General features: G+C 38.4%; 1 protein-coding gene across 5 annotated transcripts in view; it reads left to right on the forward strand.

Annotated features, from left to right (window-relative positions):
• carm1 (coactivator-associated arginine methyltransferase 1) overlaps positions 1-26851 on the forward strand; it is a 31556-nt gene extending 4705 nt beyond the window's left edge. Inside the window, exons 2-17 of one of the 5 annotated variants that reach the window (XM_036561496.1) lie at positions 2613-2738; positions 5132-5238; positions 7077-7181; positions 10090-10200; positions 11299-11476; positions 11569-11659; positions 12548-12629; positions 15029-15114; positions 16183-16272; positions 17255-17392; positions 17618-17707; positions 18132-18244; positions 19369-19467; positions 20883-20951; positions 23734-23803; positions 25020-26851. In XM_036561496.1, coding sequence (XP_036417389.1) covers positions 2613-2738; positions 5132-5238; positions 7077-7181; positions 10090-10200; positions 11299-11476; positions 11569-11659; positions 12548-12629; positions 15029-15114; positions 16183-16272; positions 17255-17392; positions 17618-17707; positions 18132-18244; positions 19369-19467; positions 20883-20951; positions 23734-23762 — 1514 coding nt within the window. In that variant the 3' untranslated portion in view covers positions 23763-23803; positions 25020-26851. The remainder of the gene's footprint in view (positions 1-2612; positions 2739-5131; positions 5239-7076; positions 7182-10089; positions 10201-11298; positions 11477-11568; positions 11660-12547; positions 12630-15028; positions 15115-16182; positions 16273-17254; positions 17393-17617; positions 17708-18131; positions 18245-19368; positions 19468-20882; positions 20952-23733; positions 23804-25019) is intronic. The other 4 variants (XM_036561497.1, XM_036561498.1, XM_036561493.1 and 1 more) reach the window with 4 other exon arrangements.

Genomic DNA, 26851 nt, shown 5'->3' on the forward strand with positions numbered 1-26851 from the left:
CTCGCATACAAACAAATTAGCAGCCTGTTTCAATTTTAAGGTATAAAGAGAGGTTGGAAAATTATCATGGAAAAATGAAGCATGTCTGGTTTTGGTGCATTAAACCGCACATACATCAAGTGGATCTCAAGGGGGGAAAAAAGCAAAATCCAAGAAAAATGTAAGATGTGAGCCCTTTAATAAATTAGTGTTTCTGTTATTTTGTCCATTTCTTGTCCTGTGCAGGACAGCAAGAATTTTCCTGAGTTTCTGCAGCCACAGTAGATGCGAGCTATCAATAGCCTTAGCGTTAGCTAATCTTGCTTCACTAATCTTTATTGGCATCTTGTTTTGTCCCAACAGCAACAGCTGAAACGGTGCTGTGAACACAGGAGCTTTCTGCAGTCACTCTTCACTGTTTAATCCCTCATAGCATGGCTTAATGAGAAGTTGAATGATGGGAAATTGATCGGGATTATGCCCTTGTGGTCCTATTAGAGGACTGGTTGGTGGTCAGAAGCAAGCATGATAATGGAAGCTGTACTGTTGCTCTTCTGAATGAATTAACTTATAGTTTTAAAATATCTTTGGTTTTGAGTTCTGTCTTTTAAAATACAAAGCGAATGTAGGTGTGGCTTAAGCCAGAAATGACTGAGGTGCGGGAAGCAGGTTTATTTACTTGCTGCAGACTAATCAAGAAGCGCTGATGTTAATTACATGTGTGGAGATGTAATTAAGACGGCCAGTCACCAAGTGTTAAACAAGAATAGTTATTGTCTCACTGATGCTTATGAGACCGACGACTTTTGGTCTGTACCTTAAAAGTATTTATTTATTTATTTTTTATAAATATGGCTGATTTCAGATTTTTTGCATTCAGTTCAGCCATCTTTTCAGATTTGAGTCTTCATCTTCTAAACTTGCCTCACTGTGGCATCAAAGTGTTGGAGGTTTAGCCGTCTTGCTAAGCTAGTGTTATCCTCAGGTGCTAACAAGCATGTAACTCAGAAGTAACATTTGGGTGTTTATTCTCTAAACTTGCCTGAAAGTCTGTTTTGCCGGCGGCCGTCTTGACAACGCCGCCGGGCAGTTATTTCCAGACCAGGCAGACCAGACTCCTCTCTCTCTTTGAATGGGGGGAGGAGAGACCTAAAAACTCTAAAAGGCCAAATTATCATGTAAAAACACATTTTAAATTGCTGGTAACCTCTGAAAAGAATCGCAAATAGCGATCGGCTCAAATAACACAGAAAAAACTTTTTTTAATTAATTAATTTATTTATTTTGTTGCTTGTTCTGGCTTCTGTGCTTTCAGAGATCTCAACACTGAGGGGATCTTTTCCCAGTTGACTCTGTTTAGAAATTGAGAAATTTCCCACATTCATTTTCCAAACCAGGCACAAAAGAGAAATTTCATTTTCCAAGCAGTGACCGGTCTCCTACCTTTGTAACGTCTCTGGTCAGAATTAAAGTTTAGGCCTTCTTGCTTAGCTAATGCTAGCTTCTATGCATAACATCTAGTGGTGCAGCTGCCTGACCACGCAGTTCGACCCCAGTGGTGTTGCCGTAGGACGTGAGGCAACACAGGCCACAAGCTCTCTGTCTCTCCCTCTCAGCTCGGGTGCTTGTGCTGCCCTTAACGAATGCCAGTTGATGCTGGTTTAGCATTGGTAGGTTGGGCTCATGCAGCTTTTATTTACTTTACTTTGGTTAACAGGTACAATTCACATTAATCAACATCTTTATTTCGTAATGGAAATGTGCCAGATTCGTGGCGTGTGGCTCATTAGCATATGTTAGTATATTGGACCATGATAGGTTCAAGCTCATTCGTGATGTACAAAGCTAAGCTGCTACAGAGTGCCCCACATATTGTCCTGAGAAAACCCGTTTTCAATAGAAAAATGTGAAATGTGAATGATATGGTAACACGTTTGATACTAATATGAGTGTGTATACCATAATATGCCATCACAGAGGAGTTAACCATTTAAAAAGACACAGTTTTGAGTGCATGGGGTCTTTAAAGCAGCAGGCGGCAAATACAGTAACTTGGTTTATGTGTTCAAAATAAGTACACTGATCAAGTTTACACAATTTTCCACTTAAGCCAGAAATAGTCAGTTTAGTGTTGAAGCTATAAGTGGTTTAAAAATGGCAGCATTCGTACTAAGTTATATACAGTGATCTCAAGTATAAGCGACCTTAATAAAGACCTGGATGTGGTTTGAGAGAAAGTTTTGTGCATGTACTCACAGAAACGATTTGGGTGACTATTGACTTCTAGTGTTTTAGCAAAATGAGCCTCACAGCTCCGACGAAGAAGCAGAAGTTGTATGTATGGGTTCATCTGGGGTGTATATTATATTTGTTTTGTCAAAACATTAACTTAATATGGTGTTTGTGTAATGTACGCTCAGGGTACCACTCAGATGCAGCACAAGTACTTAGCTGGCTCATGTTTACGTCATAATAATATTGCTGCGTAAATTGATCAGATGAAACAGGGAGTTGGTGTGTTTTAGGAGTGTATTTGTTTCAGTCCTTTACAACTCTGATCACTCACACCATGTAATGCAGAATAGAGTGTTACTTGCCTGCTGTCCATGGACTGACTTGTGTTTGTGTTGCAGATGACGAGGCGAGCGTGTTTAAGTGTTCAGTGTCGCGGGAAACTGAGTGCAGTCGTGTTGGGAAACAGTCCTTCATCATCACACTCGGCTGCAACAGCGTGCTCCTGCAGTTTGCATCCCCCACAGGTAACACTCGCTCAACCTCCTGGCCCACGCACGCGCTTTACACCAGCAAATGTTTAGGAGAACACTGGCCACTTTATTAGGTACACCTACCAACCACACTCACTGTCCTTTTTATCTTGTCTACTTAAATTCTACATTAACACCTGTATTGAGGATCTGACTTTTCTCTCCGGATACCGATTATGATACCTGGGGAAAAAAACTCAGGATATTGGACGATACTGAGTACTGATCAGAATTTTCCCTCCTTCTTCAATTTAAAATCTGAGTTCATCTTAAAGTGAGCTGTTACAATTGAAAAGTTCATTCCAAAGCATGATTTAAGGTGAGGCACACTGGTCGAGTACTTTATATTAAACCACGTTCTTCTAATTTAGAGCTGTTTTTTTTTTTGTCCATCTGGTCACTGTAGACATCGTAACTATGATTTTGTGATCTCAAAAATCTAATTTTTAGCCTACATTAAAATGTTAAACTCTGAAATAGTTGCTGGCTAAGCTCATAAAGCGCAGTCCTTCTGCATCTGGCTTTTATTCTGATGCGGCGTCTTAAATAAAGAGGGGTTTTTATTTTTCCGCACCGCAACACTTTGTAGAGAAACGTGACTCATTTCACCTTCACAAAGAAATGCTCATTTCAACAAGTTTGCCTGGAATGTGGACTGATTAAAGCTTTTCTGCGCAGTAGTGCAGAAAGCTGCAAGAGGCAAGATTCTGTGAGATGTGGTTGATTGTAGCCAAAGATTGAATATGGAGCAATCTACCAAATTACTTTAGTCAGAGTTCAAAACACATTTGGACTGGTTCATACTGACTTATATTTGGACTGACACATAACTGGCTTGGACTTGAGACCATTTTGTCACTACCAAAACAGTCATAACACAGCCGACACTTTACTAAATGTTTTGGTAGTGATAATTCTAGGCACTTTTGCACAGAACTAAAAAATGCTCACCAGTACATGACAAGCAGACACAGCTTTTGAACAGTTGTTTCATACATAAAATCATGTTTTGTATTAAAACATGAAGTTAATTTAATGTTTAAATTTAAAGTAATTCAGTAGAGTGGTCCCTATAGCTTTCAGTCCTCAACTCAAGTTAAAATGAATTTATAAAGCGCTTTTTTACAACAGACGTTGTCACAAAGCAGCTTTACAGAAAATCCTAGTCCAAGCCCCAGTGAGCAAGGCAAAGTGGCAAAAAACCTCCTTAAGAGAACTCAACCTCCTTAAGAGAACTCAACCTCCTCCTTATTTTAATTTGCAGTTTGTCAGACCACGTTTAACTCAGTTAGCCGAGAAGACTGAAACACAACAAAAACTCTTGTACAGTGCATGTTTTACACCACAAAATGCTGCATCAGCATCAATTAACAAGCTGCAAGCAGCAAACTTTTCATTGTTTCGCATTGTAAAGCTCAGTCTCACGTCCACATCCTGATTTCACTTCCCAAGGATGCTCGGGCAGAAAATACATTTAGCTGTAAAAATTTGTTGCCTTTATTTATGAAAATATTTGTCATACATATCTGCCTATGTCTATTTTTATCCCACAGTTGTTTATTGACTTTTTATTTATTTTTTTACTATAGTACAGGGAGATTCACTCGAAAGAGGCCCCGAATATTCTGTTGTAACTCCCGTTAAGATGAAGCAATCTGAACCAAAAAAATACACTACATACCTTGACGTATGTGTAATCGATTGCATTACATGAAATGATCGAAGTGATCTCTGCTTTCTGCCAGACACATGAAGTGGTACGGGGGTATGCACCTGGAAATTGCAAACGAAGGTTAAACCTTGCGATGGCTGTCCGCCGCCTACCTCTCTGCTCCAACGCAGGGGCGTCCTGGCTTGTTCGAAGCTCCATATACTGAGGAGCACACTCAACGTTGTTTTGTTCACTTTGCTTCGTCCTAGCGAGAGTTATTACAGAATATTCGGGGTCTCTTTCGAGTGAATCTCCCTGTAGTAACGACTGGTCAGCTTCTTTTCTTTGACTGACTAGTCAAATAGTAATCATATATATATATGATTATTTAATAATATGTGATTATGATTTATATATATATATATATATATATGTATATATATATATATATATATATATATATATATATATATTATATATATATATATATATATATATATAATTTTAAATAGTATAAATACTGTTTCATTGTGTGTGTGTGTGTGTGTGTGTATATATGTATATATTTTTTTTTTAGTGGTAATTATGAAGACCATACTTCTGACCCATATAACCAAAACACCACCTATAAAACATCCCAAGTTCATATTAGTCTGTTGACAATTGTCTGTCTGTTTGAATAAAATGTGGTATAGTATTCTGACCTGCTGCCTGATGCTGTTTTGGTACATTGCAGATTTCTCATCATTTTATAACCTTCTGAAGAACTGTCGCGGACACCTTAACGAATGCTCAGTCTTCAGCGAGAGGACAGAGGAGTCGTCGGCCGTTCAGTACTTTCAGGTGTGTCCATCTGGATCCACAAACATACACAGCTTCCTTGCCGTCACGTGATTAAGTGATTGAATGGATTTGTCATTGCTATCTCCAAGTAGTGATGGTAACCCTATTTAATACTGGGCAAAAATCAGAGACCACTTCACTGAGTTGATTTTCAGTCAGAGTGGTCATTGAGTAAAAGTTATTCATTTTTCAGGAGATATTTCTGAGGATATTAAATATGAGATAATACACTTGCACAAAGAAAGTCAAAGGAAAATGAATGAGTTTCTAAAACTGGGAGTTCAAAAAATGATCAGAATGTAAATGGGACTCGTAACAACCGTCCAAGACCTGGTAGACCACCAAACTGTGCCCATCAGATAAACAATACTTAAAGCTTTCATCTTTGAGAGAGAGGAGAAAATCAAGCACTTTTGCTTCAGTTCTGAAAAAAAAACCTAGTTTTTTTTGTCCGTTCTTCCACTGTGAGAAGACAAGTCAACACTGGGTCTGAATGGATGTGTAGCTGTGAAGAAGTTGTTACTGAGAAAAGGCAAAAAAACAGACATTATATTATATTTAAGCTACTACACAACTTTTAAATTCCTAACAGATTTTGAAAACGGAGAATCCTGCTCACTTAACAGAATTACGTCTTTAACAGACTCTTATTTTGCCGTGAGGACCTGCACAATAGGTGTAGCAGAAAGTGGGTACAACACACAATAAGTTTCAGGTACAAAAAGCACTCAAAATTCCAGACTTTGTCTGTATCGTGTGATAAGGGCCAAACCTGCTTGTAGTTTTATGCACACACAAAACGTACAGCGAAAACAAAAACTGGGGATGAACAAGGTTGAAATGCTGATAGAGCTGGACAAAACTGGGTGCTAACCTGAAACTGTGAAGAGTGATTATTTGCCTGAACTTAATAAGCAGCTCCTCTGTCTAGTCCGTCATCTCTCATCACCTTGATTTCTCCACTCGCCTTGCTCTCTGTTTGATTGTTTCCTGAATCACTTGTTCAGCTACAGCACACTACAGGGCTCATGAACGTTTTGGGTCGGAAAAATCAAACTTGAAAATATCGGAAATGAAGGGTGATCTCCGAGCTTTGCACAGCACTGTGCATTATGCTTATGTTTAAGAACCATGAGATGTCTGAGCTCAGAAATACTTTTGAATAATGCCCTGCAAAAATAAATATTCAATTTGACTAAAATGCCCATCCCTGTTAGTAAATGAATAAGTTGATTTATGTTGATTAATCGAGCATATTTTTAAAAAATAAGGCCGATCAATAAAAACCATAACAAACTTTGCAGAGCCTTTCAGCAATTCTGAAATACTTTGGACTTTAAAAAACTACTCTTAAAAACGATGGTTCTTCAAGGGTTCTTTAGTAAAAAAAAAAATGGTTCTGTATAGAACCATGAACATCAGAGAACTCTTTGCATGTTATGAGTTCCTTGCATGGTGAAAGTGTTCTTCAGATTGATGGAAAATGTGCTATAGATGGTTCTATACCTTTTTGAAAAGGGCTCTATATAACAAGAAGGATAAGAAGAACCTTTTTCAAAAAGCCATCTATACCATCTATAGCACATTTTCCATCAATCTGAAGAATATTTTCATGATGCAGAGAACCCATTAATCATGCAGAGAGTTCTAGGAGTGTTCTTGGTTCCATATAGAACCATTTTCTTTACTAAAGAACCCTTAAAGAACCATCTTTTTTAAGTTTGTATGTAAAACATGGTTAAGAACATGCATGTAAATGGGTCTATCCATTAGGTTCTTCAAGTCTGTGACCACTAATACTTCACTGTTCTCTTTTCCTTCCTTATTGGGCTCTGCAGTTCTATGGCTACCTCTCTCAGCAGCAGAACATGATGCAGGATTACGTTCGAACTGGAACCTATCAACGAGCCATTCTACAGAACCACACTGACTTCAAGGACAAGGTACTGACCCAACTGCTACTAACACTGCGGGCCCGAAGTGTGGAAGCAAAACTGAATCTATAAAAATAATGTAATAGCAGAGTTTCCCGCAGGTCTGAAACGGGCCTGGTGGACAGGGGAGGTTATTTGAATATACGGATATCCAATCTCATCATAACATTTGTTTACTTATTCAGGTATTTGAATAAGGTATCACATGATTAAATGTGAAACCTCCCATGTTTTGGGTTTTTAGATCTAAAGCACTTTATGTTTAGATCGTCTAAATGACCTCAGGGGAGAGAGGGAAGCTTTGCATTACAAACATCTTATTCATAAAAAAAATATTTTTTATCTCTGGTGTTTGTTAAAATGGAATGAAATAAAAATAGAATGGTGTTAAAAAATATATTCAGGTGCTCATGAATATACTTTTGGGTGGGGGTGTGTGTGTGTGTGTGTGTGGGGGGGGGGTATAGCCTATGTGTGGGGAGACACTGAATAGTAGTGTGTGGAAGAGCAGATGGCTTTGTTCCTGAATGTGTGCAGTAAGTGATTGTTAGTGAATTGAGCTCCTGCTGATTCTCCTGCAGTTTTATTGCTCCTCTAATCAGATCCACCTGATTCGCCCCATTCAGATGCTCAACTCAATCTGTTGTTATGTTAGGCATGTGGAAATAATTAAAGCTGATCAGTTTGAGATACTGTTATCAGCAAAGAGCGCTAAGAAAGCTTTTCTCTACACTCCCGGAAATAAAGGTATGAAACTGTGACTGGCCAGTTACCCTGTCCCTGGGGTGGGACCCTCAAGGGTACATCTCAGTACCTTTAGTCAGGGAACATAACTGTACCAAAATCCATTGAATTTATATTGTCTATGTTGTATTGACTCCACACACCCCGTCTCGTCTCCAGGCTTTTTTATTTTATTGTTCTGTTTTAAAACATTCGGTTATGAAAAGGTACAAATCTGTACTTTTCACCTGGAAAAACTTATTTAAGGTGCTCAAGTTGACCTTAAAACCACTGTTGTACCTTTGAGGGAACTTTTACATTGTTTGTACCTTGATGAACAAAAAGTGTACCTTTATTTCTAGCAGTGTTTAAATAATCATGGTGTAAGCATGAACCCTAAACAGTAAAACCACAAAAAGTCAGCACAGTTATACCGGTATATATCGGTGCTGATGCACAAAAACAGTTTCTTTCCAGTGTATTCAGTTGTGTTATGTTAAAATTTTGTGTTTAACATACCAATAAAAATCAAAACGTACACTGAAAAAAGGGCTTTTAATATTAACTTCCATTACATGTGAAAATGTTTTTGCTTCTCCTGTAAAGTTATCATTTTGCGAGGTTTTGTTCAGCAGCTATATACAGATATACTTGTGAGAGCATAGTGCTGCACTGAGTTGTAGATAACTGGTGTGGCTGTGGTGTGAATGGTGTCTGCTGCAGTACTTCACCAAGGAGGCTTCCTAGCAGTTAGCAAGCTGGATTACTTGTGTGTTACACATTAAAAGTATAAATATTTCTACCAGCTGAAAGTCTCCTAACGTAATGCGTATCGTGCAGTCTCTCATTTTGTGAATTTGTTTTTGGGTAGTCAGGAAGAAATACTTTATGTTGTGCATATATACCGCTAAAATAAGCAGTAGCGCTACGTGTCAAAGTTCACCAAATTTGAACTTGATGTGATGTTTATTCTTCAAGTCCACAGTGCGAAACCGCTCACAAAGACCACTCAAATAAATGCGCTTTTTGACTGACAAGCTGGTGTGACTGGGTCTTAAAATACAGCACCAGTACACCACTGCAATATTCTGGTCAGTTGTAAAATATTTTTGCAAAGTCAATGCTTGCTTCCGTGCTGTTGACCTGTCCTTCATGATATCATAGCTTGTGTTTTTACTCTGGCTGAGTTGCAGCCTCAGCTCTGCTGAGTATCCAGTCTAATGATTGATTAGGTTGGATTGAGGTGTGTTGATTTCTCTTTCAGCACCCAGGCGATGTCGTTTGTGTCTATTCAAAAAGCTTCTGTTTATTCTGATGCTGGTTCTGTAAAGCTGTAACACTGGATAGCTGCCTTTTTATATTTCAGCTAGTCACATCCTTATTTATTTTTTTATTTATTTATTTATATATTTACTTAAAGCATTAAAAGATGAGATAATTACCAAGTGGCATCTTTTCACCATTGAATCTGTATATAATATTTCCAGGTTGAATTGGATTTTTTGATTGAGATCCATATTTGATTTGATTTAGGATATCTTGTGTTTTGATTCTACTGAGCTCTAATTCTGTACTGCACAGATTGGTTTGGGTCATATAAATACACCAGATGACACTCAGAGCGAAGGGAGGTAATCACTATAAAATCTGATTTTATGAGTAGTTTCATGCACTTTCTTTTTCAGATTTTTGACACTGGATTGATGTAATCAGTACACCTTACATACATCACTTCCAAGTATGATGCAATGCAAGAGAATATCAAACACCTACTGACTTCAACTGAACGTCAAACACATCTGTTTTTGGTGACCAGTCACAAACTCTCTTTATCCAAGATATTTAAAATGATGCTGTTCTTTCGCTCATGTGTGTAGCCCATGTAATAAGCCCCGCCCCTTCTCGCCCACTTTACTTTCATACGCTCCACCCAGATACCTAGATTTCATGAAAGAGAGTAAAATGAGACACTTAGAAGAGAGTGACGGACTTATCAGTGGCAGTTTTACATCTCCATATGCTGTTTCATGTGGGCATTTTAACGGTTTTTCTATACTGTTTGTCTTTACATCCTTATTATTGGATTGATCTTGCAGTAAGGATGTGGTAGATTCAGATCAAGTGACACTTTTAACATTTTTTTTTAGTTACTGATTTATTCTCTCCCCTTCCAAACCCCCTTGTCTGTCTGTAGGTTGTGCTGGATGTGGGCTGTGGCTCGGGAATTCTCTCCTTTTTTGCAGCTCAGGCCGGCGCACATAAAGTTTATGCCGTGGAGGCGAGTACCATGGCTCAGCATGCAGAGGTACGACTTATTGCGCACTTTTCTTTGGCGAAAAATATAATTTCCACACCAGGGGGCATTATTTATGTAATCACACAATATGACTAAGGATGGGTGAAAAAAATGGTACTGTATAATATTGTGATATTTTTAATAACATGGTATCAATATGTAATGGCTCAAGTCTTGTTATTGTAATATTATAAATATTTTTATTGTTTGTTAATGTCATTGTTAAACACCTACATTACCAAAATGCGCTTTTTGTCCTGATTATCAAGACATTACAGTGTCTTCCAGTTGAGATAAAGTTCTGGTGAATGAAGTTATTGATGGGAACTGTTGGACAGTGTAGTGTAATGCTCTTAACACGCACTGGAATTCAAAATACTTCCACAGTACTCCAGTTTTAATAACTGGGTGAGACCTTAACTGTTAAATTCACTTGCTCTTGTAAAAATGTTCTAGATAAGGTAGGGAGACGTTCAGATATTTCAAAATGAATTTTTTCAACATTTACTGTATTCTGGAAGAACAATGTTTAGCCACAGAATGTTTGTTAAAATATCTTTATTTTTTTATTTTTTTCAGTGCAGGTAGATACGTTTTATAAATGTTTATTGATCTGCATTAGCAGACATGTACATGAAAAATACTGAGAATCATCATCGGTTTATAATTCCCATATTGGTCCTTCCCAAGTATGTGTTAAGTATGAATGGATGAAACCTATTTTAAAAGTCTTTTTATTTTGCAGGTGAAAACAGCTAAATATGTAAATTTTGAGTGTTGATTTGTCTGCTTGACAGTTCTGTTTAGCTCATATATATGTAAATTTCATGAAACGTTCTTTTGGTGGAATAATTTACAGTGAAAAGTAATAACTTTGATACTGCAATATTTCACAGCACAGTAATTATATTATAATATTACCAATCTTACAAATCTTCAGTCGTGTCATAATATAATAATACAATATCGTGGTATTGTATCATGTTGACTGTTCCCTCCCCTGATTGTTAATGTAGCATCAAGCTGCCAGATTTTATGTTAAGTTCAGGAACTTCATATTTTCATGCAGGGTAAAAAAAAAGTATATCATTACTGTCTGTTGCGTAGGTGCTGGTGAACAGTAACAGACTGACAGAGCGCGTGATAGTAATCCCAGGGAAGGTGGAGGAGGTGACCTTACCTGAACAGGTGGACATCATCATCTCTGAGCCGATGGGCTACATGCTGTTTAACGAGAGGATGCTGGAGAGCTACCTGCACGCCAAGAAGTTCCTCAAGCCTAATGGTTAGTAGTAGAGATGTGAGTTAAAGTATGTAGTATGTGTGTTGCAGTGTTCGTTGTAATAATATGCTGATATTTTTTTCCGCTCTGTGCAGGTAAAATGTTTCCCACCATTGCCGACGTCCATCTCGCTCCTTTCACAGACGAGCAGCTCTACATGGAGCAGTTCACCAAGGCCAACTTCTGGTGAGGATCTTCGAGCAGAGAATAGAAGTGTAGATTTTAGTTCACCGCAGTTAGCTTGGATTGTTTTGGTGCTAAAAAATTATATACGATTGAAAATAATGTTAATTCTATTTTTGCCAAACAGTTGAGTACTTATTGAAGTTATTATAATTAGTTGTAATCAATTCTAGCATTCCGGAAATTAGAGCAGGATTGCACCTTTTGCACCCCTAGAGGAGAAAGAATGAGAGAAGGAACATTCTGTTGAATAAGAGAACGCCTAAGGCCCCAGGGAACGCAATTTTTTTTTTTCTAATTAGGTAAATCTTGCTCTTGTGGGTACTCAATTTGTAAAAACTGTGTCCTATTAATCATTAACTTCACCTATCCCAAGACTAATATAGGTAGTCCTGCCCACACAACTTCAACAGAACTGTTCCCTCACGGTTTCTGTTCAAGTCGGAGAGAATTAGAGAGTGAAAGCTAACAACCAAGCGAAAGCAGACCTAAGAGGCTATCAAGCTGGCTCATTTGTCTCCACATAAAAGCTAGATAATGTTTTTTTAGTGAATCGACACAGTAACAACAATCAGCTGTGTAGAAGAATGGGAGTGTTGGAGAAAGGGATGTCAATCAAACATGCTCATTAAAATACGAAGGCCGTGTCCAGGCAGTTCTCAGATAGGTCTGATCAGTGTTTTTAAGCTTGTTTTATGACGTTGCTGTCTTGTGTCTGTTTTATTCAAACTTTGCTGGATGTTAAATACAGCACTCAGTATCATACAAATATTGCTGATGTTTTACTCTGTTACCTGGGATTTCCTGATGAGGAGAGACTGGCTGGTGACAGCTGACATTTGTTCATTGTAACACTGTATATCTTCCACTGTGTGTATGTTTGCATTTCAGGTATCAGCCATCTTTCCACGGGGTGGATCTGTCTGCACTGAGGGGAGCTGCTGTAGACGAGTACTTCAGACAGCCCATTGTGGTAAGTGAAGAAATAGTGTTTTCACACTCAAAGCCTAGTACATTACTGATTTACCTTTACTGATAATGTGGGGACGCACACATTCACCTTTGCTATTGAAGTTCCATTAAACAGGATGAGTTCACAACTTCTCAGTATGAATGGCCAATAGCTGCAGCTATCAAATATTTAAATGTTCAAAAAATCTATCAAGTATTGTCTTGAATATTTACTGTACAAGAATACGAAAAACCCTAACATGTTTTATTTTTATGGTTGAATGGAAAAATTATTTTTCTTGTTTTTCTTTTTACTATTTTTACCTAAAGCTATGACTAATTTGCATTTGTGCTGTTCCATAAATTGCTTTAATAAAAAACTTAACTAAAATTCATTGAGGTAAAAAAAAAAATGAAGAAAGAAAATAAGGATAATAGTATTAAATGCTAATCTGAGTGATCCTACCCAATCTGGCAACCCTGTCTAGTTTGCTAGTGGTGTTTGAACACATCAGTGATGAGCAGTACAAGAGAGCAGGGAAAATGGTGTCTGCTTAACCATCGTCTTAAATAACGAAAACAGTTTTTTTGGTCTCATTAATGAGCAAATTTCAGATCCTATTTTTTAAGCCACTTTCTACGGGATTACACGCGAAATTGCTCTGTCTCATTCTGTTCGCCCAGTGCTGTCTCAGTCTAATAAATATCCTGCGTATGCTACCCTTTGTGTGTAAATTTTGGATGTAGTCACTGTTTTAATGGCCGGCTGTGGAGGCTGAGTTTAAATAGAGTGCGTGTGGGCATGAGGCTTGTTCTGTGCAGTGCTGTTGAATGTGCACTTGGGAGGAAAGAGAAGCCAGATTGCTGCTGCTGATGTTTAGGAATAAGGGATTTTATGAAGAGTGTCAGGCACACATCATAGAACCATTTGATAAAACTAGGGGTGTAAAAATGAGTAGTGATGCAAATTCGGGCAAATTCTTTTGGCTGGCAACCGACTGCATTAGTTGGCAATTAATCGTCAACTGCTGAGGTTACTATCGAAAATATCAAGTATAAGACTGATTGTTCTGGTTCTGGAATCGGATTGGCTGAGCCACGACTGAAGCTATTGTAAAATACTTGATATTAGCGTACACATCAGCTGAATTCTGTTTTAATGCACCAAGATATTAAAAAGTGTTCCCTGTATGAACTGCAGAACCTAGTGCTGATAGGTAGGGCCAGGTATATGAAATGAAACTTAAAATCGAACCTTAATGTGTTCCTAATTACATGAGCAAATACAAATTAGTTGGGGGCATATATAATGAATGGCTACTAAAAGTTCTGTAGTCAAGTTCTAACATTATACTTCTCATTCATTACATGTTAAAACTATCAAGACCGGGCCATGACTGGGGCTAGCTTTGGCTCTGTGTACCCCAGTAGCTATCAAAAGCCATCTGCCAAGTCCTTCTTTATAATATTGCATACCCGTGTACGATGTTCTGCCACCAGTTGAAGGACATAATTAGGATGTAACCAATGTCATGTGAAATGCTCTGTTCTAGAGAAACTTCCCGAGTCATAATTGTTCACTGTAGTGGTGATAGGAACCAGACGTCTGAAGAGTTTTGTGCCTCTAAATCTCCCTCAAAGGAGAAAGTTATCATAGAAAATGAATACACTGCCTGATGTTTGTGACAATTCTGTGAAACTTCTGAGAAGCTTTTGGCCCCAAAAAAACACTTTTTTTCAGGTTAACTTATTTTTGCAGACTATTTTACCATCAGCATTATAAATACAAACTCAGACACATTCACTGGTGGTTTTGGATAGTACATTCAATGACTGTAGACATTGGGACCCCTGTTTCCTTTCACCACTACAAAGATAAATAAGTTGGTAAGTTTTCTCTGCAGTGAACAAGGAATTTCACATCAAACAACTCTGAATGACTTCGTTTACATCTTAACTGCTAAAATATTCTGAAATTATACAAAATTGGTGGAATTCCCCTTTTGAACATTAGCGAGGTAAAACTCACTTTACCTCTAAACATCTAATGGTGAACCTACATGAAAATGTTACTGAAGTGTGTTATAGCATAAACTACAACAGTCATATTTCAGTTTGAGTGCGTGTTTTGATTCAGCAGTAGTCAGCTGTGCAGGCGTGTGTTGGTGCCTGAGGCAGTGTTACTCTGCTGGAACAGTGAGCTGCAGCTGCACTGGCCTGGCTGTAGGTGTCGCTGTTCTGGCGACTCCTCAGCATTTAGGCGCAGGCAGTACGGAGTCCCTCTGAGCGAGAGCTGAGCCTGACTACACGTTTTCAGTGGCTCAGCGCTTGACAGGAGGCCTTACACATTTCTCCTGTGTCCTCATTATTCACTGATGTTACACTGAAGATTTACCGTTTTATCTTTTCTATTTCCTTCAGGACACGTTCGACATCCGAATCCTGATGGCCAAATCCGTGAAATACACAGTCAACTTTTTAGACGCTAAAGAGGAAGACCTTTATAAGTGAGTTATCACTCGTGATGTGATGTTAAGGGTTTAACTGTTTTAGACTATCAAAAAAAATTGTATCGCACCCCTCACACTCTTCCGAGCATCTCTCATTCACCATCTCTTGTGAACAATCAGGCTTTTGGATATGTCCTGTCAGGGTAAGGTGGGTGGTTAGGGGGTGTGGCTTATGCTGTGGGCACACCCACACTCAAATGACTGGGCTTTTTCTGAAGACCTCATAGGTTAAGATATTTGGGGTTTAATTTGTTAGAAGGAGGCAGAGCAGGTGTTGTAGATCTGTTGGAGAACTTATTTATCTGAGCATAACCAAGAGAGACAAAAAAAAAGCCCAGCAGCATATCGTGGTCATTATTTGGCCAACACACAGATATGTGGTGTTTAATTTTTATGACCCATTTGGAACGAAACATGAAAAGAGCTGTGTTTCACAAGCAGTGAAGTTTTTTCATTTTCACATATTTTAATTTCTTTCGATAATAGCTTTTAGTGGTAATAAGTGTAAATTGTGATTGATAACATCCAAGAAAATCAGCATCAATTTAGTTTTCATCTGAGTTCTCATTTATGTGAATCACTATGAGAGATTAGGGACAGTCTACAAAGTACTTCAGGGTTTGCTGTTATGGAGCCAGTACAACACTGTACAACACAAATGACCTGGATTTATAATGGATGTGGGGTCTCGAGATGATGTCTGCCAAATTTCGTACACATTGATCTTTTAACCTAAGCAGCAATTTATTTTAAACATGTCAATAGGAAGAGCATGTAGTGTTTGAACGTGACTGTTTGCAGTTATTGAACTAACCCCCCAGTGACACAAAAGGAAAAGCAGTTCAGGTGATGAGTGAGAGTGAAGTAAATAATTCCACAGCGGTTATTCCTGTTTTCAGAGGAACAATGCCACCATTGTTCTCTACTGATAAGTTTTCATGTCTGATTTATCAAATAATCTCAGTTAATATCGATACTAAGCAAGCATGCCCTTCAGTTTCACAGACCGAATTGAATAAGCTCTAGAATGAAGTATTTTTTTTGTTTTTGTTTCTTCTCTCTCAGGATAGAGATCCCATTCAAGTTTCACATGATGCACTCAGGGCTGGTGCATGGCCTGGCCTTCTGGTTTGATGTGGCGTTCATGGGATCTGTGTAAGTGCACTCAGAACATCATATTTCTATGTAATGAACCATTTCAGAGCTTTTTTTTGTTTTGTTTTTCCCTTGAGTCATCTGAGGCTGATTTAAATGCACCAAGTGTTGCGGTTATAAAACAGAGACCTTAAGAAAGCTCTCTGAATTTGATATCCTGTCACCACGGAGAGCGCTGATTAGTTTTTGTTGAGGAGTAGTGTGGACATAGCACCTTTCACAGCACCCCCGTATCAGTGACATTCGGAGAAAAATGTTCACAATATTTCATTTGTTATTTATACATTTTATTTATAAGGGCTTTCGCATACCAAAATGAATAAGTTGTATACAGAGGTTTGTTCCCATTATGAACTAATGTTGCACTGATTTGGTTCACTGGATCGGCACAGCGTACTAAACTTAGTAAACGGTATTTGCCAGACGTGACTGATCCACTGTCAATGCTGTTTCTTGGACAAATTCCCTCTAAAATAGAAATGTCATTCCGAAACGTGATGCACTTTAAATTCTCACTCAGTGCTCAAGATACAGCTTATAGTTATGAATGATCACATTACATGCAGACTTGTTGTTTAAGGAGGTGAAATGAGCATTTTATTTATTTATTTATTTTTGCAAACGTGAGGTACATCATGTATTTCTCTACAAAGCACTGCAGTGTGTCAAAATAAAAGCCCCTTCTAACAAAGTGTGACAGCACATCAGAATAAAGGTTATTGGTTTTTGTATTGCCAGCTGGCAGGAGGACCACATCTGTAGAGCACTTTAGAGTGGTTACAGCATGTCAACGTTTTTTCATTACCAGTGTCATTGACTGATAATAGACTAACTGTTATGGCTCTACAGTATAAACGCGAATAAAAGCTTGAGTTTTTGTCATGTGATAGATTTCTGTCTGCTGTCTAAATTCCAACAACTCACTCTTTTTCTTTTTCTCTTTCTTTCTTCTTTTTTTCACACACACTTTTACACTGGGCAGGATGACAGTGTGGCTCTCCACAGCCCCTACAGAGCCCCTCACTCATTGGTATCAGGTTCGCTGTCTGTTGCAGTCGCCGCTCTTTGCCAAGGCTGGAGACACAATGTCGGGCACGGCTGTCCTCATCGCTAACAAGAGGTGAGCTTTTACCACTTTCTCTGAGACCCCAAGCGTATGTGGAACTTTAAGTTTCACAAAACGGAGCCTTTTCTCTTAAAATGCATTTTAATAAACATCAAAGTGCAAATGGTTCGATGTAAGACATTGATTTACGTGTGCTCTTTGCAGTAGTTCAGTATTTGAAACTGGGTAAATTTGACTTTTTGCATCATGTTTGCTTTTTGCATCATGTGTTTCTTTCAGGCAAAGCTATGACATTAGCATTGTTGCTCAAGTGGATCAGACAGGCTCCAAGTCCAGCAACCTGCTGGATCTGAAGAACCCGTTTTTCAGGTGAGTTGGCACTAACGAATCATTCAGGTGTTAAGTTGGTGTTTTATCAGCTGAAAAATTCATCACATTAACAGTGTCTGTATGAGATGGAAAAATAAATTCACTATGCAAAAAAGAAAAAGCTTCATAGCAGAAGTTCAGTGTTACAGTTTATACACAGTATGATGTAGAAGTTTGCTATTTCGGCTGTTTTTCCACTGTACAAAATACTAGAACATTTGATTGTGTAAACTGAGGTTACATGGAATCTACCTGGGTTTACCTCTTGTAATTACAACTGTCAGCTGTTGAAGTTTCTTCATGTAAACCTGTTAACGAGTTTATGAGGACTGTCCGAATGCACCCAAAATATGGGACTGATAGTGGCAGATTTATGAGAATAAGACGATTGCCCTCTAATCCTTTTGTGTATCTGTTTCTGTAGGTACACAGGCACCACCCCTAACCCCCCACCAGGCTCACACTACACCTCCCCCTCTGAGAACATGTGGAACTCTGGGGGGGCCTATAGCATGAGCCAAGGCATGGCTGTGTCAGGTACACATACACACACCCCTCCTTACCACTGAATACTGGTAGACTGTACTGAGACCCATCACATCAGTGGTTTCTAAGTTTGTACCACTGATGATGCACATTTTACCTGCTTTACTTGCTTCTAACATACATGCACACTTTCACTCAGGATGAGCTGACATAAGCAGGACGTGGGTTGGGGTAGGTTATATGGCAAAATATATAATATCGCAATACTTAAAGACATTGTTACAATACAATAGGTATTTTGATACTTAGCGTTTGATATTTTTGAGCAAATTTTTTTCATTGCTGCTATTACTCTAAATTTGGTTCACGTAAAAACATGCGTGTAGCGCAGTAGTGTAACAATTTTTACATTTTTTTTTCAGCTATTGTTTGTGATATGTTTAAACTTAAAGCCTGTCTCTGAGGATGATTGTTTTGCCCCTTAGCCTGTAAGTAGTCTGAACTGGCCAAACAAACAGGGTTTGATTAGCATGGTTTAAAGCCTTTTATGTGGAAGATGTTCAGATTATCTATACTTTCAAATAGCCAAGCTCATCCCTAATTTGTCGTTCATGTATGTGTTGTCTTCTGACTCTAGTGTTAACTTGGCATAGTCTGATGTGCCTGCGCCGTATCTAAAACTGGACTGTTATGGGGTGTGTCAAGAGGTGGTCACGAAAGTGCAATCCGGCCACCCATATGGACAATGGATACAGAGTAAACAGAGAAATTGGAAAGAATAAAAATACTTGGGAAATTCAAATATTACCCTTGTTTGTTTGTCAAATATTTGGATACATTCTAATTTAAATACTTTATTTAAAAAATCATTACATTATTTTGGAAAGAAAAGAAGCTGAATATTGGCATAATTCAGCTTAAAAAAAATAAATATTGTTTTGTTGTGAGAGATTTGATAATTGCTAAAAAAGAAAGCTGTTCGATGTTTGCAAATTTGCCCTTCGAACATACTAGGAGTCGCTTTTTTCCCTCCAGTATTAGATTTTTTTAACTGTACCATGTAAGCTCAGTAATAGACTCCCAGCATTCCATATGTGTCTCAGTCGGGCCTGATGTGTGTTAAGGTTGTTTGTTTTTTCATCTGCCCCCTCTCTTTTGTCTCCCTCTCTTCTCAGGGATGCCAACAGCCTATGACCTCAGCACTGTCATTGGCGGCAGTGGCTCTACAGTTTCCCACAACAACCTCATCCCCCTTGGTACAGACACGCATGCACGTACGGATACGCACTCGCACGCACACACGCACCACATGTACACGCAGATGAGCAAACAGAATTCGGACTGCACAATATGGACAGTGTTGGGATTATAGTTTATTGTATTTTAATTAGGGCCAGGTATCATTATCAGTACTGATACCAATGCAGATACCTAATTTTTTTTTAAACTGATTCCTGACCAGTGCTTTTTTTTTCTGTACCTTCTTTTGATTTCCAAGACAAAAGTGGGCATGGCTTAAACCAGAAATACCAATAAATGTTTTACTATATTTAATACCATAAAGTTATCAGTCCTAACTAAAATTGTGATATAGCTTACAATTACAGCTGGACGATATGGCAAAAATGTGATGTCTCATGATACTTCAAGTTTTCACAATGCATAATATCAATATTTATTTTTTTCTGACATTTGATAAGTAGTACAAAGTAGTACAACATTTAATAATACTATCAAAAATTATTAATAATATGGTTTGTATTCAATAATTCACAGACAGGCCTAATTACACTTTCTTTGTCATCAAACATGCACTTGGGAAGTGTCGTTTAAGTGCTGACAATCTCCACAGTATACTCAGAGAAGCATGTTGTGACAATTTATGACGATAAATATAATTGTTATATTGCCCAGCCCTACTTAGTATATACTAATAAATCAGTAATGTGGAGTGGTTGAAGACTAGCCTGCATTATTTTTAAGCAAAACAATGGACTTTTTCTTGGGTTACATAAATATCTTGATTCATCAAAACATACATACAAACTCATCTGGTGCTGTGATTGGTCAGGATGCTCACCGCACTCTGTAATTGGTTAGAGGCTCATTTGTATATTATAGCCTTCTAATGTCAGGACTGTAAAGACCAGTATGACAGTAATGATTAAGAACTGATATATTGTGCAGCCCTACAGAGAATGACCATTAAATATTGATTTAACATAGCTAACATAAGTTGATTTGAATTTTTATATGTTCATTAAATAGAGTCATATGCAAAGTTTGGGCTCCCCTGGTCAATTGGCATGTTTTGTCATGAAACTAAGTTAACATATACAGAGAAGACACTTCCCCACATTTTAAAGCACTGTTACTGTTTATTTACTGTTTTTATTTATTATTTTTTAATATGTTAGATTCCACAAATAAACTTGTGTTCACTGTAGATGTTAACTTATTTTTTGTTCAGAAAATCAATAAACGTAATTTGATGGAGATACGTAGACTTTTGCATATGACTATAATCGATTCACATAATTTGTGATTTGTAATATTGTATAGTTCTGTTGTAAACATTTTTGTCTTTATTTAAGGATACACGTATTGGACTAGGTCACCTTTCATGCCTTTTTTGTTTTTAACAATTTGTTGAAATGGAGAGTTTTAGCATTTTGTGTGTTTTTCCTAGTGAACACGGGGATTGTGAACCATACTCACTCCAGAATGGGCTCAATCATGAGCACAGGAATTGTCCAGGGTAAGTCTGAGCCCTCTTGCTCTCACTGCCCTTGTCCACGCTAATGCACATACATTTGAAAACCTGTTCACGAAGGTTCGTCTTTGTTTTGGCTTTGCATCCAAACAGGGACGGGATTTTAAACCACTGAAATCATCTTTTTAAAATGTTCTCTAAAGCTGGATTTGAAATATTTATCATTCTGTAATTGGCTCCTGATGGTCACCTGATAACAGCTTCAATTAACCTGAAATGGAGGACGAGTGAAATGCGCTAAACTTAACCGACTGTGTGGACTCTCAGGCGAAAAACAAAAACAGCTGCTATGCACAGTCAAAAACAAAGACCCTAACTCTGAGGTTAACACAACTGACTGCCAAAGCTTCCAGGACCCACAACAAGATAAAACCGACACAATTGTTTAAAATGCAAATATAACACAGTCAGTGGAGCCTGCTGAATCTCACTTGGTTGCATATTCACATAACATATTACACACCAAAAAAAATCCATTTGCATCCATTTATCAATGATAGATGAATTCCATACTATCAAAAAAGAGACCTTTTTACTTTGACTTTCACTGAAAAAATAAACATACCTAGCTATCTTAATCATCTATTTTCACAATATTTAACAATATTTCAGTTTAAAGTTGTCTATATTTTATGTTTTGCTTAAAAAAATAGATAAAATTTGATGGCCAGTAGCCCCCTAGCAGTACCACCATGGCCCACATTGCTAAAAACCGCTGCCCTATTCATACAGCATAAAACACTGAATAATAACTGTTGTATAAAAACTACAATCATTGTCCAAGTGTTAAAAACGTTCAAAGCGTTATGCTCATGTCTGCTGCTGTGACAGATAAGACAACTTCAGCCTCGTTCAAGCAGCTAATGCCAGTTTGTTTATGTGCAGGCTGATGATAAGAAGGTGTCCGGAGTTAATGTCTTGATTCAGACTAAATAGTTCACCCCTGTACAGAACAGTTCTTAAGAGGAAGTAGAGGGCCATTCTGTCACAGGCTTGTATTTATATCTTAGTCTGGCTATTTTCGCTAACATGCACCACACCAATCTCCTTGTGGTGATTTTAAACTGCTTGGGTCAGGTATGCTCAAGCAAAGTGTCGCCAGTCTGTGTGTTTGTGTGGATGGAGAACGTTTTGAAAAGGATGTAAAAACACTAATGTGGAGATCTCGTATGTGTCAAGCTCAGGTCAGGTTCAGATTTCGTATCAGGGATCTCACAGTTCGCTTCCCACTTTCAACAGATTTTACCAGGTTTAGTTTTCCTCCTTGCTTTATTCTCCCTGTCAACTTTCATTCCTTTAAATCTGGCTTTCTGGAGGCACCCACACGTGTTATTGACAGAATTTAGCTCACACCGAGTCCACGCTTGTGAGAAAATGGATGTGCAGGAATTAAGTTTGATGCATTTACAAGGATGTGATACTTTTAACATATTTGTTATACTTTAAAATATTTTCATGCTCAATGTTATATGTAATCATTTTTGTGTAATAGAGTTTTAGGGACTAAACAGATGAAGACTTGCTGTATCAGCACGTTTAACAAGAATAAAAAATAGTATTGAATTATACCATGACTGCTATTAGTGTCACTATTAAGACACTATTAAGTGTCAGTAATTTAAGCAACGCCGTAATGTCAGGTTTTATTCGCACTTAGGGTCATTAGGGTCAGTTTATCCTTTTCAGACAGAATCAGGGCAGAAGGTCCTCAGGCTGTATCTAGGTGTGGACCAAAGCTTTAGGCCTGATTACAGCGCTAATCCATGTTAGAGACAAGGCTCTACTAGAGATACAGTGTACAGGGCCTCTAGTCTGGCTCCATCTATGCAAACACTAACTGCTGATACGTTGCTGGCTGTTGAGTTATCTTCACATCATTCAGGTGTATGCAAAATACCTGCAGTTGTACATTACATAGTGAGTGGACTTTAGTTTGGTTTGTGAAGGAGGCATTGTGGATTTTGCTTGTTGATATAGCTTAACAGGAGTACAATCACATAATTTGTGCTGTAGCTAAATCGCTTGTTCTAAAATAACTGTGAATGATACAGGACCATTGTTTCCCTTAGTGGTCATACCTACTGAAGGAACGGCAAAATATGCTTGATTAAACAAGATCACAGTGCTGAATGTAATGAAATATTGATTATATCATTATCTACCAGCATTGCATGTTCAGTGCTTTTTCTTTGCATTTGCTCAAACCTCTCATTAGACCCTCTAGAGTACAACTAGTATTGGCTTCACAGTGGTACATCTGCCTGTATTTGCGTCCTTGTAAATGATTTCATGATAACTGTTGGTGACTCATCTTCATCAGCACAGCTCCGTCAGTCGAGAACGAGAATGCGCATACACAAACTGCAAAATAAGTTCAGTTCTTTTGTACATAGACAACGAGCCTTTGGAGTCACGGCCAAATTAATAACACAAACACAACCCAAGGGTCAGTGAAGCTAACTGACCCAGCAGTAAATCGTTCTCCTAAAAAAAAAAAACATTTTACAACCAATAAAACAAATAACAGCCGTAATATCAGCATCCTGTAAAACATGTTGAACCTAACAACAGCATGCTACCACTCTTATAAAGCACTAAAAGCTACTAGAGCGTCAATACCGATCCCTGGTGGCGAATCTTTCAGCTCGCTAATGTAAGTTACAGGCCAGGTCCATGAGATGGTGAAGGTGATGATGATTGTTATTATTGTTGTTTGTTGTTGTTGTTACATTAATATGTCAATATTAAAAAAGTGTTTCAACTTAAGCAGGCAGTAGGAATACCCAGTTGGATTAGCTGAGATCAGAATTGGCTGTACTCCAAGTCAGGTGTGGCAGGTAAGTGCACTTATGGAGTATTTGAATGCCGCTGCTATGTCTGTACCAAAATCATATATATATATATATGCATGACTTGTTGTGCTAAATAGTCAGCATTCAAATACAGTGCAAGTGCACTTACTTGCCTCACGTTATTTACATCACAAAGAACACTGCTGTTGCCCGATTGTGTATCCCTAGGCGAAACATCACTTGTTTTTTGTTTGTTTTTGCTGCTAAACACATCATAGACCACGATATACATTCAAAAAAATTAGAACTGAGAAAATAAATCAATGTTGATATTACTTAAATTGACCCTTTTTTAAAATGTAGAAAAACTATTAGCATTGACAGAGCAATTATCCCAAACATTGAATCAGCCAAAGTCAAAGAAGTCAAATAAAAGGGAATGAATTGTGTTTTTCTCGTGGGTAATTGAGTAATTCCACCTGGTACAAGGAGATGCATACCCAAATAATATATATACATGCCCAAATTTATTTATTTTTTTTATACGTGTGTGTGTGTGTATATATGTATATGTGTGTGTGTGTGTGTGTGTGTGTGTGTGTATGTATATATATGTATGTGTGTATATATATATATATATACACGTTTATATATATATTATTTGAGTATGCTTCTCCTCATACCATGTATGCATAATTATAGATTTGTTAATTGCCTAGCTTCGTTATTGTCTGCACCAGCACATTCTCTGTTGTTCAGTGTTGTTCTTAATTGACTGGACACTGCTTTTACGCCAACTCGTGTAAAATGATTTGGACTAAAATAAGATGTTTAAAATGTGATGGCAGGTTAAGTTTGACCAATAAGTGAATTATTCAGTGGGAATTATTGTTTTGAATTTAGATTGCTGGCGGTTGCTTTCCACAAATTTCAAATCTGTTATGATCAATACCATCTTTATAAGAAAAATAAAAATGTATTTTCCGTTGTCAGCGGATTTCGTTTTTCAGAAACTCATATCCCAAATTGTTAGAAGTAGGTAAACAGCATTTTGGAATGAAACGGGTTATTTATTACAGTGTTCTGTTGAGTTTAATGAGCTTTACTGGATGCTTTACAGAAATCCCATTTGATCTAAAGTGGTCCTTCAGACTAAAATAGCTTACGTTTTGAATGTGACTAATTTTTTTTTCTTGTTCAGTTAATTTCTCTCTTTATTTTCCCACATAACTTATCTCCTCTCTCTTTTCTGTCTTACCAGGAGCTGCGACTGGTCAGCAGGGTTCAAGCAGCACTTACTACCCCGTCACCAACCAGTTCACCATGGGCGGGCCCGCCATCTCCATGGCCTCCCCTATGGCCATCCCCAGCAACACCATGCATTATGGGAGTTAAGCTCCCATCCCCACCCCACCCCCCAACTTTTTGGGCCCTCTGCATGTCCAGCCTCCTAAACTGACCACAGCCAAAATCAGAAAAACCAAATCCAGTGCTGCAGTCTCTGGCCATCACCTTTCTCGTCTTGATATGTGTATTATATATTCGTATATATTCTCTGTCTCTCTCTCTCTGTCTGGTTTTTATTCTCACATATCCGTCCCCCCCATCCTACGATGCCAGCGTTCTTTCTCAGTGAGTCAGAGGTGTGCCACCGTCAGCTGTTCCAGGACCAGCCACAGGGGGGCAGCACTTGGTTGTCAGTGTACCGAAAGAGCACAAACTGAGTTTTGAAATCCAATGGACAAAGACTCAAGTTGACGGAATGCTGACCACAGGACAGTTTTTAAAAATAATGATGATGAGAATAATAATGACATACGTTCACACTAGGCACTCGCAACGGACCGCTGATGCTGACCTGAGATTTGTGGCAGGACTGTCCCGCTGTTTCTCTGTCTCTTCCTCTCTTTCTCTCTTCTTAATCATGTCAGACTGCGCACATATTTTACCCACTGTCAGCATGAAATCTGCTCTCGGCCTCCTCGACCTCTGGCGCCCAGGAACACGGACACACGTACAGCTCAGCAGCCCATCATAGCACCTTTTGACCGTCGAACCTGCCTGTAGAGAACCTAGTGTAGGTAGATAGGTCCATGTTTGTGGTTCATTCCATTTGCGCGCACCATCCAGTCTATTTGAAACGTGTGGCTAGATGTTTTTGTTTGTTTATCTTTGTTTGAAAAAGAAAGCACCCCCCCCTCCCCCCAAGAGCTTTACAAGGCTAGCGAAGGTTAGCAAAGCCACCTCAGTCCAGCCGCTTTCGCACTGACAACGCAAACCCCCGCCTCCTTTTGGATTTTGTCCACCACCTGTTTAGTCTTTCAAAGGATTTGGCTGCTCCGGAGGCCAGTGGACAGAGAAGAGCTTCAGATGGACAGTCCGCTGGAGGGATGAATTAGCATGTTAGCACGTTAGTGTAGGAAGATGGGATCTGTGGACACGCCCTCGTCGTCGACCTCTGCAGCAGGACAGTCGTTCGGATCTGTGTCCTAGTTTACATCCCCCCCAAAAAAACGACAAAAAAAACCAAGAAAAAAAACAAACCCTTGTCGACCTCTGTGTGTTGTGAGACTGTTGTCTAGATAACCGGGGGATTGTTGTCACCAGTCAACCCTCTCTTAACTAGCTTTGACCTTTTTTGACCCCCTTTTCCTTTCCCCCTCCTGCCTCCCCGCGCTGGGGAAGCAGTAGTCCAGACAAAGACTCTGAAAGTGTATGCATTGCTTCCATTCACACATTTTCAGTTTTGATTTTGATTTAGAAACTTTTCATTGAGGTAAGAGAAAAGCCTGCTAGTTTGTAGATTAACCTTTTTTTGTTTTTGTTTTTGTTTTCTTTTGCCTTTTTCCTTTCACAAAAAAAGCAACAGACACAAAAAAAGAAAAAAAAGGTGCAAATTAAATGTTGGTGGAGACATCCCTATGAAAGTCTGGCTTCTTCTAACAGTAGTTCCACATGACCTCCCAGTCCAGAGGTTCATACCAGACTGATGTAGGCCAAAAAAAAAAAAACAATGCATTTGCTGATGTTTACATTTTTGTTTAACCGGTGGGCAGTTTCACACACATGGATTAAAGTGTAACTGCACCCTCA

The sequence above is a fragment of the Colossoma macropomum genome, unplaced genomic scaffold (assembly GCF_904425465.1).
Source record: "Colossoma macropomum unplaced genomic scaffold, Colossoma_macropomum, whole genome shotgun sequence".
Lineage (NCBI taxonomy): Eukaryota > Metazoa > Chordata > Actinopteri > Characiformes > Serrasalmidae > Colossoma > Colossoma macropomum.